Below are 14,981 nucleotides of genomic sequence, written 5' to 3'. Positions count from 1 at the left end.
TTTTTTTTTTTAAGTAATCTCTCTGCCCAACGTGGGGCTTGAACTCAGAACCCTGAGATCAAGAGTTGCATGTTCTATGGACTAAGCCAGCCAGGTGTCCCAGTCGTTTTGTTTTTTTAACTTCTAATCAATTCTAGAAAATATACAGCAATAAACTCTTAAAATGTTGCTTCTCCTTGGGGCGCCTGGGTGGCTCAATCTGTTAAGTGTCCAACTCAGGTCATGATCTCAGGGTCATGGGATCGAGCCCATGTTGGACTCTAAGCTCAGTGGGGAGTCTGCTTCTCCCTCTGGCTCCTCTCCCTACTCGTGCTCTCTCTCTCTCAAATAAATAAATAAAATCTTTAAAAAAAAGTTGTTTGTCCTGTATTCTCTTTTTTCCCCATTTCTGACTCAGGTTAGAAAATTGTTAGACCTTCTCTTTCTAGCCCCCATATCCATTTTCAAATTTTAAAAATATTTTTCATTTCCTAATATTATATTCTGGGTAATTTCTTTTTTTTTTTTTAAAGATTTTATTTATTTATTTGAGACAGAGAGAATGAGAGACAGAGAGCATGAGAGGGAGGAGGGTCAGAGGGAGAAGCAGACTCCCTGCCGAGCAGGGAGCCCAGTGCGGGACTCGATCCCGGGACTCCAGGATCATGACCTAAGCCGAAGGCAGTCGCCCAACCAACTGAGCCACCCAAGCGCCCTATTCTGGGTAATTTCTTATTGATCTTTCAGTTCACTAATTCTCTCTTTAGCTGGCTGTTTAAATTACCCACTGAGTTGTGTTTTTTTTTTTTCAACAATTATATAAAATTTCTCCTCAAATCCACTTATTCTTTCTCCATATTTTCTTGCTGATGGGCTGATCTTTGTGATTGTGTTAGTAGCAGGCTGCTTCTAAAATGATTCCCAGTGATCTCTACCTCCTGCTACTCAGTACCTTTTCTCTTTCCTGGTGTGTGCACAAGACCTGTGACTTACTCTTGACAATGGAATTCATCGGAAATGTTGGGATGTCACTTCTGAGATTAAGTCATAAAGATTGTGACTTCCATCTTGCTTGCGTTCTCTCTCTTGCCAGTACTGTCTCTTGCTTGTTCTGATGTAGCGAATGCTATGTTGTGACCCACGCAAAGGGGAGGTCCGTGGAACTGAGGACAAGCTCTGGCCGACAGCCTGTGAAGAACCAAATCCCGCCAACGATGACAAGAGTGAGCATGGAAGCGGATCTTTCTCCAGTTCTTCCTTGAGATAATGACAGGGCTAGCTGATGCTTTGACTGAAGCCAGTGAGACACTCAGAAGCATAGGAGCTAGCTAAGCCATGCCTGGATTCCTGATCGGCAGAAACTCTGAAATAATTAGTGGTTGTTTTTTTTTTTTTTTTTTACAGATTTTATTTATTTATTTGACAGAGAGAGACACAGCGAGAGAGGGAACACAAGCAGGGGGAGTGGGAGAGGGAGAAGCAGGCTTCCCGCGGAGCAGGGAGCCTGATGTGGGGCTTGATCCCAGGACCCTGGGATCAGGACCTGAGCCGAAGGCAGATGCTTAACGGCTGAGCTACCCAGGCGCCCCTAATTAGTGTTGTTTTAAGCCATTAAGTGTTGAGGTAATTTGTTACACAGCACAAGATAACTTAGATAATGCCCTTTGTTTCTCTCACCATTTTGCACATTATGGTACATTACAAACTCAACCATTCCAGGACTTGGAGTCCCGGCAGTGGGGATCTCACATCTGTTAATTGTTCTTTCTGTGGACTCTAACTTACCGTCCTTGCTTCTGTGCTGGTGGTCTTTGACTCTGAACTCATTACTTGATACCGACCTGAGTCCTGTGAGGAGCATTTACGTCTACTTTTGCAGATTTTTAGGAGTGTTACCAATCTGGAGCTGCCCTGGGAGGCCCTGGCTTACCAGGAAAAAAAGGCTCCGTTTTCCAATTCACAGCTACATTCAGGGTCTTGGTGATGTCAATGCAGCCCCTTCCCTGTGCAGGCAGTTCTACTCCAAAGTCCTCTTTTTTTGTGAATTTTTGCCTCTCTGTTTTTTTTTTGGGGGGGGGAGGAAGTAGTAGAGGGATTCTTGAAGAACTTTTATTAGATCTATGTTTTTTTTTTAAGATTTGTTTATTTATTTGTCACAGAGAGAGAGAGCACAAGCAGGGGAAGCAGCAGGCAGAGGGAGAAGCAGGCTCCCTGCTGAGCAGGACCCCCGCTCTCAGGATCCTGGGACCATGACCTGAGCCAAAGGCAGACGCCCAACCAATTGAGCCACCCAGGTGCCCCATGAGGTCTATCTTTTAAGAAACCATCAATGTTGGGGCACCTGGGTGGCTCAGATGGTTGAGCGTCTGCCTTTGGCTCGGGTCGTGATCCCGGGGTCCTGGGATCGAGCCCCACGTCTGGCTCTTGGCTCGGCGGGGAGTATGCTTCTCCCTCTCCCTCTGCCTTTCCCCCTGCTCATGCTCTCTGTATCTCTGTGTCTCAAGTGAATAAATAAAATCTTAAAAAAAAATGACAACTGCTTTAAAAAAAAAACGAAACCATCAATGTTGCAAAAACAGTATTATAACACCTAATCCATCATAATGCCAGAAGCTGAAGTCCAGGCTAAAATATTCAATTGTTCATTTTTACCATTTGTAATACATTAACGGAAATGTATTAAAAATCAGTTAGGGGCGCCTGGGTGGCTGAGTCAGGTAAACATCTGTCTTTAGCTCAAGTCATGATCCTGGGGGCCTGGGATTCAGCCCTGGTAGGGCTCCCTGCTCAGCGGGGAGTTTGCTTCCCCCTCTCTGTATGTCCCTCTCCCCCGACTTGTGCCCTCTCTCTCTCAAATAAATAAATAAAATCTTTAAAAAAATCAGTTAATACAACCAATCATACATTCAGCTTATCTAAAGAAAGGTTTCCTTTTAGTTAACAGGGCAGATTTTAATGTTAGGAAGCATTTTAATCTTCTTACCTGTTAATCATTTTTCCTTTCTCCAATTTAATCTTCCTTATAATTTTATTATTTTTTTAAAAGATTTTATTTATTTATTTGACAAAGAGAGCAAGAGAGCACAAGCAGGGGCAGCAGCAGAGGGAGAAGCAGGCTCCCCGCTGAGCAGGAAGATTGATGCATTGATCCCAGGACCCTGGGATCATGACCTGAGCTGAAGGCAGACACTTAACCAACTGAGCCACCCAAGCGCCCCTTCCTTATAATTTTATTAAAGTTGAATTACACTGGCATAAAAAAATGGGAGCTGCTTTAGATTAAAAGAAACTTAAGAGATACAATGTCTAAATATGTTTGGTCTTTGGATTCTGATGCAAATAAAACAATTGAAAAAAGGCATTTTGAGAGAATTGAGGAGATTTGATTGTGGATTTAGTGTTAGATGACACCAAGAAATAATTTTGTTGGGGCGCCTGGGTTTATGGAGTCTTTTGGACAAATTGATCAATATTTTACGTTTTCTGGCTTTGCTGTGAGGATAAACTCTTTTTCCAGGCTTCAGGATTGTACAGCGTGTTTCTTTAGTCCTTCAGCTATTTTTAAGGTTTCATCTGTTGCATTTACATTTTTAATCCACCTGGAATGTATTTATGTTCTAGGCCAGTTTCTGGCCGCCCTCCCAGAAAACAACAATCAGGTGTTGCCTAGCAACCGCCACTTGGGTCGGAATTCGGCTTCTTTGAGGGGGAAGAACAGCTGCACTCCCCTCCGAGTGGACGGCAACCTCGAGCGTTGCCTAGTAACCCATTTCAGAGGATGTGATTGGATCCTTCACACGACCCTCCCCCCCATCTCCCCACGCCAGAAAAAATTTAACTAGAAACCTAATCTCTCCCTAGAAAACTAAGGCTGCGTATGCGTTGCATAGCAACCAGGTCTCCTGACCCTCCGATTGAGACCAGAGTCGGAACAGGCGCCTCGCTCAAAGATGGCGGCCGACTGCCCCTCTCTCAGTATATGTCACTCCACAGTCCTGACAATAATTCAGTCTTCCCCGTCAGGCCTCCGAAGGGGTTCGCTATGCTCTTAATCTTGCACGCGGTGGGCACGAACGAGGATGGACACAGAACCAACGCTCCCTCCTTGCCCCGCACAAACATGGCCGCAGGCGCGTCAAGCAGCGGCGCTAAGACGTCCGACGCCGGTGCACGCGCGGCGCAGGCGCACTTCCGCTCATCCCGCAGCGGCTGCGGTGGCGGCGGCGGTGGCGGCGGTGGCGGCTGCTGCGCGGGGCATGGTCCCCGGGTCGGAAGGCCCGGCCCGAGCCGGGGGCCTCGTGGCTGATGTGGTGTTTGTGATTGAGGGCACAGCCAACCTGGGGCCTTACTTCGAAGGGCTGCGCAAGCACTACCTGCTTCCGGCCATCGAGTGAGTGCCGTTTCCGCGACTTCCAATCCGGCCCTCCGACTTTAGTTTTCCAGGGTTTCTTGCCTGACCCCGACCTTTTGCCTCCGACCCTCACAGGTATTTTAATGGTGGTCCTCCTGCCGAGACGGACTTCGGGGGAGACGTGAGTCTTGGGACTCCTGGGTCTGAGGGAGGAGGGAGCCGGGAACGGGACTCTCGGGTCTGAGGGAGGAGGGAGCCGGGGACGGGACTCCCGGGTCTGAGGGAGGAGGGAGTCGGGGACCGGCCTCCCGGGTCTGAGGGAGGAGGGAGCCGGGGACGGGACTCCCGGGTCTGAGGGAGGAGGGAGCCGGGGACGGGACTCTCGGGTCTGAGGGAGGAGGGAGCCGGGGACGGGACTCCCGGGTCTGAGGGAGGAGGGAGCCGGGGACGGGCCTCCCGGGTCTGAGGGAGGAGGGAGCCGGGGACGGGACTCTCGGGTCTGAGGGAGGAGGGAGCCGGGGACGGGACTCTCGGGTCTGAGGGAGGAGGGAGCCGGGGACCGGCCTCCCGGGTCTGAGGGAGGAGGGAGCCGGGGACCGGCCTCCTGGGTCTGAGGGAGAAGGAGCTGGACTGGGGTCCCAGATGAAAAGTTCCTCTGTCCTCTCCTCCCAGTATGGGGGGACCCAGTACAGCCTCGTGGTGTTCAACACGGTGGACTGCGCTCCCGAGTCCTACGTACAGTGTCACGCTCCCACCAGCAGCGCCTATGAGTTTGTCACCTGGCTCGATGGCATTAAGTGAGCTTTTTCTTGTGTTTGGGGTGCGTTGGGGGACCCTGTGAGGGACCGTGAATGGACGGCGGCTTGGTTTGACCTTCAGAAACCATCCCTCACACTGGGTGGCTGGAAGGGCTGAGAGGGATAGTTTCTGTCCACAGATCAACTTCTGTGGTGGGTTCTGTGTGCTCAGCGGTTTTGCCATCCGGTGTGGAAGTAGAAAAATCTTCCCAGTTTGGGAGGCCTGTTGAGCTCCAGCGCCCATCTCGTATTGTGAGGTTCTCCACATTCTTAGGCTGTTTCTCATCTGTACTCCAGTTTTCCTTTTTCAGATGGGTCCCCTGAAGCCTGAGTGCAAGGGGGGTGGGGCCTAGGCCAGGATAGAGCCCTCTGGGCTTTGGATGGGATTTGGAATGTTCACTTTGCCCGCTCAGTGCAGGTGCAGACAGCCTGCGACCAAATCACAGCTAAACCACAACAGAACTCCCAGACCCAGGAGTCCCTGCTCCCTTTGTGCCTAATGTAGCTTATCTCCTATCTCTTTAAAGGGGGGATGTTATAGTACTTACTTATTTATCGTATTGTTTATTCTGGGTTGCATAACAGATTATCCCAAAACTTAGTGGCTCGGAACAATAAACGTTGATTATTTCATGCCATTTCTGTAAGTAAGGAATTCAGGACTGGCTTAGCTGGATAGTTCTGGCTCAGGGTCTCATGAGGTTGCAGTCATCCAAGGGACTGGCCGATCCGTTTTCAAGGTGGCTCACTCTGTGGCTGCAGAGTGTCCTCCTAACCTGGCAGCCGGCTTATCTCAGAGGAAGCAACACAACAGAGAGAGCAAAGAGGAGGAGGCTACGAGGGTTTTTATGATCCAACTTTTGGAAGTCACACAGCATTACCTCTGCCATGTTCTGTTTGTTATAGAAGGCAGTCCTGTTCAGTGCGAGGAGCATGAGGGGAGACGAATGCCAAGGGTGTGAATACCAGGAGGTGGGGATCACTGGGGGGGCCTGGCTACCAGGACTTCATGCATTCTTCGGGAATTAAATTAAATGAGTTGGTGACCACTTAAAACACCACCTGGCATGTATTAAGTGCTGTGTTAGTGTTCGCTGTTGTGTCAGTTCTCGGTTTCTTGGTTTGTGAATGGATAATGGTAGTCCGGATCTCGGGTGCTCTTGGGAGAATCACGAGCTCATCTTCATGCGGTGCCTTCATCCTGCCTAGCCCAGGGTCTGGTCTGGCGTTAGAGTTCACTAAGCGGCACCGGTTCATGGCTGTTGTTCTCTTCATACGTTTATGCAGCAAGTGTTTGCTGAGTGCCTGCTTTGTTCCAGGCTGTTTGTGCTGGACTGGGTGCTACACGTTCACTGGGAAGCTGACACCCAAGTTTGACCTCTCATGGTCATTCGAGCTACTAGTCAGGACAGAGTAGGATTTCCCAACCTCGGTACTGTTGATACTTTGGGCCAAATAATTCACTGTTGCGGGGGGCTGTCCTGTGCAGTGCCCGATGTTCAGTAGCCTCCCTGGCTCTAGCCACTAGATGCCGGGAGCCACCTCCAAGTTGTGACACACAGAGATGTCTCCAGACATTGTCAAGTGTCCCCTGGGGTGGGGAGTTGGGGGGACAAAATCCACCCCAGCTGAGAAGCACTGAGATAGATTGTTGTAAGACTTGAATAATGGTAAGTGGGGGCTTTTTGAGGCCCAAGTTCAAGTGTGCTGTCCCTCAAGTACCTAGCACTGAGCACGGTCTGGCACCAAGGAGGTCTAGGAGAACTGTGTGGAATGAGGGAGTACGTGAATGAATGCCCAGAATGCACTTTATACTCTGATTCTTCCTGGTGAACTATAAGGTGCAAGACCCAACTCCAGTATCCCTTCCCTGGTGCTGGCAAACAGCCAGTCGCTCCCTCCCCTGCGCCTGCCACTCCCAGCTGTTCCCCGGTCGCAGCCCCATGCCTCTGGACTGTGAATGTCTAGGTCCCTGGTGTTCTGCTTTTTTGTTTCCAGCTGGGGCCTGGCACCCAAAAGGTCTCAGGAGGCCTTGACAGTAAGTAAATGAGTGAAAGCCATGGAAAAGATAATCACTAAGAAACCAAATCTTCTAGTGGGTGTTGACGTGTCAGGACAAGCAGTTAAACCCCCTTATTTAAAACTTTCCAGGGCTGCCTGGCTGGCTCAATCGGAAGAGCATGATCTTGGGGTTGTGAGTTCAAGCCCCACGATGGGTGTAGAGATAACTTAAGTAAATAAAAACTTTAAAAAATCTTAAAAATAGATAAGTAAATAAGTCTTTACAAAGCATGTGGAAGATAAGAGGGAAATGCTTTCTGAGCACATTCAGCACATATCCACACCTCCTCCTTAATCAACTTAGAATACACTGTACCTTTAGCCAAATGAAAAAGCTTTGTAGGCTGTGTGCTCACTGCGGAATCCTCCCAATGAGCTGATAAACATTGGCAGTGGTCATTGTTTTACCAAGTCCTATGTAGCCATCTAAATTCACTTTCTGTGACGTTGCCAGGTGGTCTGGCACAAAGATCACAAAGGAAGTCTGTGGGTTTTGTTCCCACTCGGAGAAGAAATCTTATCTTCTCCCAGAACGTCCGTAACGTAAGGAACAAAGCGTGCAGTGTGATTTTTGAAACGTCCTTGCTTTGGGAAGATTTATTTCTGATGTTCCATTTCCTTTCTTTCAAGAGGGGCGGGTTTTTTTTTTTTCCTCCTCCCCTGCAGCAAGTGACCCAGAATCAGAAAGAATAGGGTAGAAGGAGAAGGAGCCCTGAGTGTCTTCTCCCTAGCACTGTGACCATCTGTTCATTCATTCATTCATTCCTTCAACAAATGTTTGTGGTGCAAACTGTCCTGGGCCCTGAGGGGTTGGGGACATAAGGCAGGCCAGGTCCTGGCCCTCTTGGAGCTGGTGTCCATAGTGGGGCGACCAGCCGGGCGGGTCAAGCCTGGTCGCTGTTCACAATCACTCGTTTTGACCAGTACCTCCGGGGGCTTCCAAGGGCTCATTACCCCTTGAGGGCAGGCAGCGAAGACTGGGGATGTGGGTATGGCATCAGCAAGGAGCCTGGGAAGCAGTTAAGAGTCAGAGCCCACCTGTGGCACCAGGGCACTTTCATCTTCACATTTGCATCATTGAGGGGTTCATTTGGAATTAAGGCTTATCGTAAACTCTGTGGTATTCAAAACATATTTTGGCACTGTCCAGATTTTATTTCTGCTCCCCATTTTTCAAGCGGTTCTCATTTCCTGGACAAAACATGTGTTCCATATCTCTCTCAGCGCCTAACAGACAGCCTACCCACCCTGGAAGGAAAAAGGTTTTAGAATCTCAAAGTGAGGGGCGCCTGGGTGGCTCAGTTGGTTAAGCGACTGCCTTCGGCTCAGGTCATGGTCCTGGAGTCCTGGGATCGAGTCCCGCATCGGGCTCCCTGCTCGGCGGGGAGTCTGCTTATCCCTCTGACCCTCCTCCCTCTCCTGCTTTCTGTCTCTCATTCTCTCTCTCTCTCAAATAAATAAAAAAAAAAAATCTTTAAAAAAAAAAAGAAGAATCTCAAAGTGATTGGTCGATCACACTTTCTCTCATAAATTACTTTTTATAATTGAGATAAAATTCACATAACAGAGGTGATTATTTTAAAGTGAACAATTCAGTGGCATTTAGTGTGTTTACGCTGTGCAATCTCACAGGCCCAAAACGTTTTCATGCCCCTAAAACGGGACCTGCACCCATGAAGCAGTTGCTCCGTATCTGCCCCCCGCCTTCCGGCCAGGCCCAACCAGGACACTTTTGGCTCAAAAAGTCTCATGAAAATAGTGGTTTGATTTATTCGGGAACAGGAAGTCACAGCAGGGTGGATGCAGGGTTGGTTCATTCATTGGGGTCTGCCCCTGAAACTCTGGCCTTCAAGTTCTTGTGTGGAACAGTCTTGGTGGTAAGGAAGAGGAGGGCTGGGAGCAGGGCGTGGGGGTAAGGAGCATCGGTGGGGCCCGAGTGCCCTGAGAGGGGGAAGGCAGGCTTCGGGGTCGCAGGGCTAGAGGGAGAAGAGCGCGGAAGCCTGCAACTGATAACAGTTGGCCTGAGAAGTTTGGGAAAGGAGCAGAGGGGTCAAGCTGCTGTGGTTCACTCATTCAGGAGGCATGCTCTGAGACCCTGTGTGTCCTTGAGCAGCTTGGACACAAGCTGGAGATGTCTAAGACCGACCACTTGGTCCCCCTCACTGAAGGCCACCCTGACTCTGGGAGTCAGGTGCGCTGTGGAGGGAAGCCTGAAAGTCACAGTATCTGGTGACATGTGATACAATTGAGGGTGGGCCCTAAAATCAGGTGGCAGCTGAGGCAGGCTTCCTGGAGGAGGGGACGCTGGACTTGGGGTGGGGGTGGTCATAGGATAGATAAGCAGGGGGCGCCTGGGTGGCTCAGTTGGTTAAGCGACTGCCTTCGGCTCAGGTCATGGTCTTGGAGTCCCTGGATCGAGTCCCGCATCGGGCTCCCTGCTCAGCAGGGAGTCTGCTTCTCCCTCTGACCCTAACCCCTCTCATGTGCTCTCTCTGATTCTCTCTCTCTCAAATAAATAAATAAAATCTTTAAAAAAAAAAAAAAAGGATAGATAAGCAGGGATTTTCCTCCTGGGCCAGAAGAGGGATGTGTGGGGTCATGGCAAACAGCAGAGGCAGAAAACTGGTTATGTGGCAGATTACGAAGACCAGGGACACGTGAGACATTCTGGACTACTTATACCTAGAGGAGGATGGAGCAGGAAGGTGGGCAGAGCCCGGGGCACGGAGGGCCCCAGATGCCCAGCTGAGAACTTGGCTTTATTCTGGTCTTAATGGACATGGTTGGATTGGCAGCCCTTTGTTATGTATTTATGTACATACGTGTTTATGTAAACTCCATGCCACACATGGGGCTCAAACTCCGACCCCAAGATCAAGAGTTGCATGCCCTACCGACTGAGCCAGCTCCACACCTTTAGCCATTCAATTTTTTTTTTTTTTTTTTAAGATTTTGTTTATTTATTTGACAGAGAGAGATCATCAGTAGGCAGGCAGGCAGAGGGAGAGGGAGAAGCAGGCTCCCCGCCGAGCAGGGAGCCCGATGCAGGGCTCGATCCCAGGACCCTGGGATTGTGACCTGAGCCGAAGGCAGATGCTTAACCGACTGAGCCACCCAGGCGCCCCTAGCCATTCAATTTTAACACACATTTCCCGAGGCTTCCCTAATGCCAGACTGTGGGGTAAGAGAGGAGACCAGTGCGGGGGCCACAATTTAAGGGGACAGGATCCTGAACGCTCCCAGAAAGGGGCCCAGTCTGCACACATGTACCTTTGGCAGAGTCGGCCTCACAGCCATGTGACCTGGAGAACTGTGGTGGCAGCAGCTGCACTCACATAGAGGCTGTCCCCAAGCCACGCCCCAGTGGGATGGTCGCTGGTGACCTGTATGCACATCAGATGGAAGAGAAACCCGAGTCTGTGTATGAGTTTCCTGGGGCTGCCGAAACAAAGTAGTAATAACTGGTTGGCTTAAGGGCACCTAGGTGGCTCAGTCGGTTAAGCGTCTGACTTCGGCTCAGGTCATGATCTCAGGGTCCTGGGGTCGAGCCCCATGTTGGGCTCCGCGCTCAGCGGGGGTCTGCTTCTTGCCCCTCCCCCTGCTCATACGTGGGTGTGCTCGCTCGCTCTCTCTCTTAAATAGATAAATAAAATCTTAAAAAAGCAAGAACAAAAACTAGTTGGCTTAGAACCACAGAAAGGTAGTGACACAGTTTAGATCCAGGAGCCCAGGATCAAGGTGTGGGCAGGGCCATGCGGGCCATGCTCCCTCTGGAGCCTGTGGGGGAAGGTCCTTGTCTCTTCTAGCTTCTGGTGTCCCCAGACAATCCTTGGCTTGTGATAGCGTCACTCCGATCTCCATATGGCGTTCTCTCTGTGTCTCTACATTGTCTTCCTTCTGAGCATGTCTGTTTCTGTATCCACATTTCCCTGTTTTGACCATAAGGACCTGGGTCACATTGGATTAGGGCCCACCCTGTGACCTCAGTGTAGTGTCCTTATCTCTATAAATACCCCGTTTCCAAATAAGGTCACATTCTGGGATTATGGGGGAAGGGAGGTTAGGACCTTCAGCGTCTCTTGGGGAGGGGGACACAATTCAACCCTTGACACTGGGAGGACAGAGAGGCCCCCATATCTGGCTGGGAGGGTGGGCAGCGGCCAGGGCTGGCTTTAAAGGTGGAACAGACAGCCCCGAGGGGAGGTGTGGAGGGATAGGGACACGGGACCAGATCATGGGCCAGGTGTCCTGGGCCTTTCCCTGTTCCGTGCTCTGGCAGGGCCTCTGGCCAGAGGTACTCTGTCAGAGGGGATGACAAACAGCCCTTGTCCACATTCACTAGGCCTGGCGTTGCGTCGGCACTGGGGATAGAGCAGGAGACTCCGCAGTGTCCGTGTGTCCAAGTGCACGGTAGAGTGTGGGGAGGAGGGCAACATGGGCGCAGGCTCTTCAACTGTGGCCTGGGGGCTGGGAGGTGGCAGCCCGGGGTGCCACAGGGGACCCTGGGGCTGACAGCCTCGCCCCCTGCAGGTTCATGGGCGGGGGTGGTGAGAGTTGCAGCCTCATCGCAGAAGGCCTCAGCACGGCCCTGCAGCTCTTCGATGACTTCAAGAAGATGCGGGAGCAGATGTGAGTGTGCCCAGCCTGTGCGGCTCCCTGTGTCTCTTTCCACCTGGCTTTGTCTGCTGCGGGACTCTCCCCACTGCCTCACGCTGGGGCAGTGGGTGGGCTCTGAGCCCTGAGTGCTCTGGCTGGGAGGCAGGAGGTGTCCCCTGGCCAATGCCTGGTCTGGGTGTCCTCATCGGGAAGAGGATCCTGCTCTGGGTCTGCCTCCTGCTTTCCCTGCCTGCTCGGCAACTTAGAGGGAGTCAGGAACCTCTTTGGGCCTCAGTGTTCTCAGTTGTAAAATGGGGCCGTTACTCCTGACTTCCTGTGGGGTGGAGTACTTCCACTCTCCTGGGCCTGGGTCTGTCCCTTCTCAGGGCCCCTGTTATTACCTGCTCCATGTCTTTCCTTCTCCCTGGCAGCGGCCAGACACACCGCGTCTGCCTCCTTATCTGTAACTCGCCCCCGTACCTGCTCCCTGCTGTCGAGAGCACCACGTACTCTGGGTACACGACGGAGAGTCTTGTGCAGAAGATAGGGGAGGTGAGGACTCTTGAGTCTGAGGGAGGAGCTCAGGGAGGGGGGCCTGGACTCCTCTGAGTTGTGACCAGCTCTGCTAATGTCCTTTTGGAAGAACTATAACCCAGAATCCCCTGAGGCAGCTAATACAGGTCCCAGGGTCACTTGTCTCAAAGCCTGATGGGAATTTAGTTTTAGGGCCCAGTGGGTGTGGTAGCCTGGGGGTCGGCCCCGATGGCCCCGCCCTGACCACGCCTCTCTTCTCCTGCAGCAAGGGATCCACTTCTCCATAGTGTCTCCCCGGAAGCTGCCTGCCCTAAGGCTTCTGTTCGAGAAGGCAGCTCCCCCGGCCTTGCTGGAGCCGCTGCAGCCACCAACAGATGTGAGCCAGGACCCCCGGCACATGGTGCTGGTGCGGGGGCTCGTGCTGCCGGGTGAGGCCTGAGTGCCAGCAGTGGGGCAATGGGGGGTGTCCCCCTCTGCTTCCTCTGACTTGGATTTCTTTTTTTTCTTTTTTTTTGACTTGGATTTCTCTCCCCTCTCTCAAACCCCTTCGCACGGGGGCTCGGTCGTCCATCCTTCGCTCTCAGTTGGGGGTGGTTCAGCCCCAGGCCCCCTCCAGCCAAAGCAGCCTGTCCCCCTGCCTCCAGCTCCACCCTCAGGCGCCTCACTCTCAGCAGCCCCCCAGCAGCCTCTGCCCCCTGTCCCCCAGCAGTATCAGGTATGGATGTGGCCAGGGGGATGTGCTCCTGGGGCCTTGTGGGAGCCCTGGCCTCTTGGGAGAGACCTAGCTGGATGTCTGGGCTTGTGGGGTGATGGGGAGTCTCCGCTGGGACCCCGAGGTGGGTGGGACACTTGGGGGCAGAGAATGCCATCCCTGTGGAGTGATGGGAGTCATCCTGCTGTGATATCATGGCCGGCGCAGCTGTGCCTTGGGTGGGCACGGTGGCGTGACCCTACGGGACACCCGGACTGGAGTGCGCAGTCCTCATCACCTTCTACCCCCAGGTCCCTGGGAACCTGAGTGCAGCTCAAGTGGCGGCCCAGAATGCAGTGGAAGCTGCCAAGAACCAGAAGGCTGGGCTAGGCCCACGCTGTGAGTCCCAAGGCGGGGATATGAGGTGGGCTGAGGTCAGCCGGGCCTCTCTGCACATCTGTCCCCACCTCTTCTCTTGGTCTCTTCCACAGTCTCACCCATTAACCCTCTCCAGCAAGCGGCTTCAGGAGTGGGTCCCCCCTTCAGCCAGGCGCCGGCCCCACCACTACCCCCGGGGCCCCCTGGCGCCCCCAAGCCACCCCCTGCTTCCCAGCCCAGTCTGGTCTCCACTGTGGCTCCTGGCCCAGGCCTGGCCCCCACTGCACAGCCTGGGGCACCGTCCATGGTAGGTGCTTGCACGGCTGCCCCGCTGCCCTACTCCTGTCTGCTGCTGACCGAGCAGAGGCCTAGCAGTTTGCCTTCCTGAGGAGGGTGTAAGGATACGTGGGTCTCGTTGTCCTCGGTCCTCAGGGGTTCACGGGGTTGGTGCCACAGACGACTGAGACTAGAGGGTCTGGGGACGGAATGGCGGGGCTTTGGCTCCTGGCGGGTGTGAACTGTTCAGAGGCGTCCAGGGGATCCTGGGAGTTGGGGCACCATGGGTCTTAGAGTTCTCAGATCCTATGGAGTCAGAGCATTTATGGTCCCAGGGACTGTCGAGTGGTGTTGAGAAAGGAACCTGCGTTCTGTTCTTCCTGCTGGTCTGTCTCTCTCTTGGGATGCCCCTCCCAGGAGATGGTCTGACCCTGCTCCACTGCTCTCCTTGCTCCCCTCTGGCAGGCGGGCTCGGTGGCCCCAGGCGGGGTGAGCGGCCCTTCCCCAGCCCAGCTAGGGGCCCCGGCCCTTGGGGGGCAGCAGTCAGTCTCCAATAAACTCCTGGCCTGGAGCGGGGTCCTCGAGTGGCAGGAGGTGAGTAGCTCGGGGAGCCACGTGGATCTCACAGCCTGTTAGGACGTGGGGCTGGGCCAGGGTCCCTGTGAGGCTGTGGCACTTTTGGTCTTGAGGAGAGTCTCAAGAAGCCTTGAGTTCAGGACCAGGGAGGTAGTAAGAATTGTGTTGCCGTGAAGCACTGAAAAGTTTTCAGTTTCAGGGCGTGACGGGGGTTCAGGGGATCCCCTGCAGGGAGGGGACAGAGGTTATGGGACCGCTGGTCTGGAGGAGGGGCCCAGGGCTTGTGGGACTTGAGCTGGGGGAGGTCCTGAGCTCTGGGGCTCCCAGGGTAGGGCAGGAGAGGTTGAGGGGACCGGGCTCTGGGGCCCTTTTCGCCGTGACACGTTCTGCTTTTCCACTCAGAAGCCCAAACCTGCCTCTGTGGATGCCAACACCAAGCTGACGCGGTCGCTGCCGTGCCAGGTCTATGTGAATCACGGCGAGAACTTGTAGGTGACTGACTGTAGGGCTGGGGGCTGGGTGGACCTGGGCTTGCATCCTCCTGACGCCTCTCCCCTTGGCCCCCAGGAAGACAGAGCAGTGGCCTCAGAAGCTGATCATGCAGCTCATCCCGCAGCAGCTGCTGGTGAGTGGCTCAAGGGAGCACCGCCCGCCCCTCCCGGTCGGCTAGTCCCATTCTCTTCCCTCGTCCCTTCCCTGCCCTCCCCCCCCCCACCTGCCTCGGCTCCTTGCTCCTGACTTC

General features: G+C 53.1%; 1 protein-coding gene across 1 annotated transcript in view; it reads left to right on the top strand.

The window, feature by feature from the left end:
• The first annotated feature begins 4,170 nt into the window (after positions 1-4,170).
• MED25 (mediator complex subunit 25) overlaps positions 4,171-14,981 on the top strand; it is a 12,841-nt gene continuing 2,030 nt past the window's right edge. The window contains exons 1-12 of the mRNA XM_081807919.1: positions 4,171-4,369; positions 4,466-4,511; positions 5,003-5,127; positions 11,719-11,817; positions 12,216-12,336; positions 12,584-12,746; positions 12,903-13,033; positions 13,321-13,408; positions 13,501-13,694; positions 14,129-14,257; positions 14,642-14,727; positions 14,807-14,864. Of these exons, the coding sequence (XP_081664045.1) occupies positions 4,236-4,369; positions 4,466-4,511; positions 5,003-5,127; positions 11,719-11,817; positions 12,216-12,336; positions 12,584-12,746; positions 12,903-13,033; positions 13,321-13,408; positions 13,501-13,694; positions 14,129-14,257; positions 14,642-14,727; positions 14,807-14,864 (1,374 nt within the window). The 5' untranslated portion in view covers positions 4,171-4,235. The remainder of the gene's footprint in view (positions 4,370-4,465; positions 4,512-5,002; positions 5,128-11,718; positions 11,818-12,215; positions 12,337-12,583; positions 12,747-12,902; positions 13,034-13,320; positions 13,409-13,500; positions 13,695-14,128; positions 14,258-14,641; positions 14,728-14,806; positions 14,865-14,981) is intronic.

The sequence above is a fragment of the Leptonychotes weddellii genome, chromosome 16 (assembly GCF_054177405.1).
Source record: "Leptonychotes weddellii isolate Sample4059 chromosome 16, ASM5417740v2, whole genome shotgun sequence".
NCBI classification, from domain to species: domain Eukaryota; kingdom Metazoa; phylum Chordata; class Mammalia; order Carnivora; family Phocidae; genus Leptonychotes; species Leptonychotes weddellii.
Note: the sequence above shows the minus strand (reverse complement) of the source record. Positions and strands in the feature narration are given on the sequence as shown.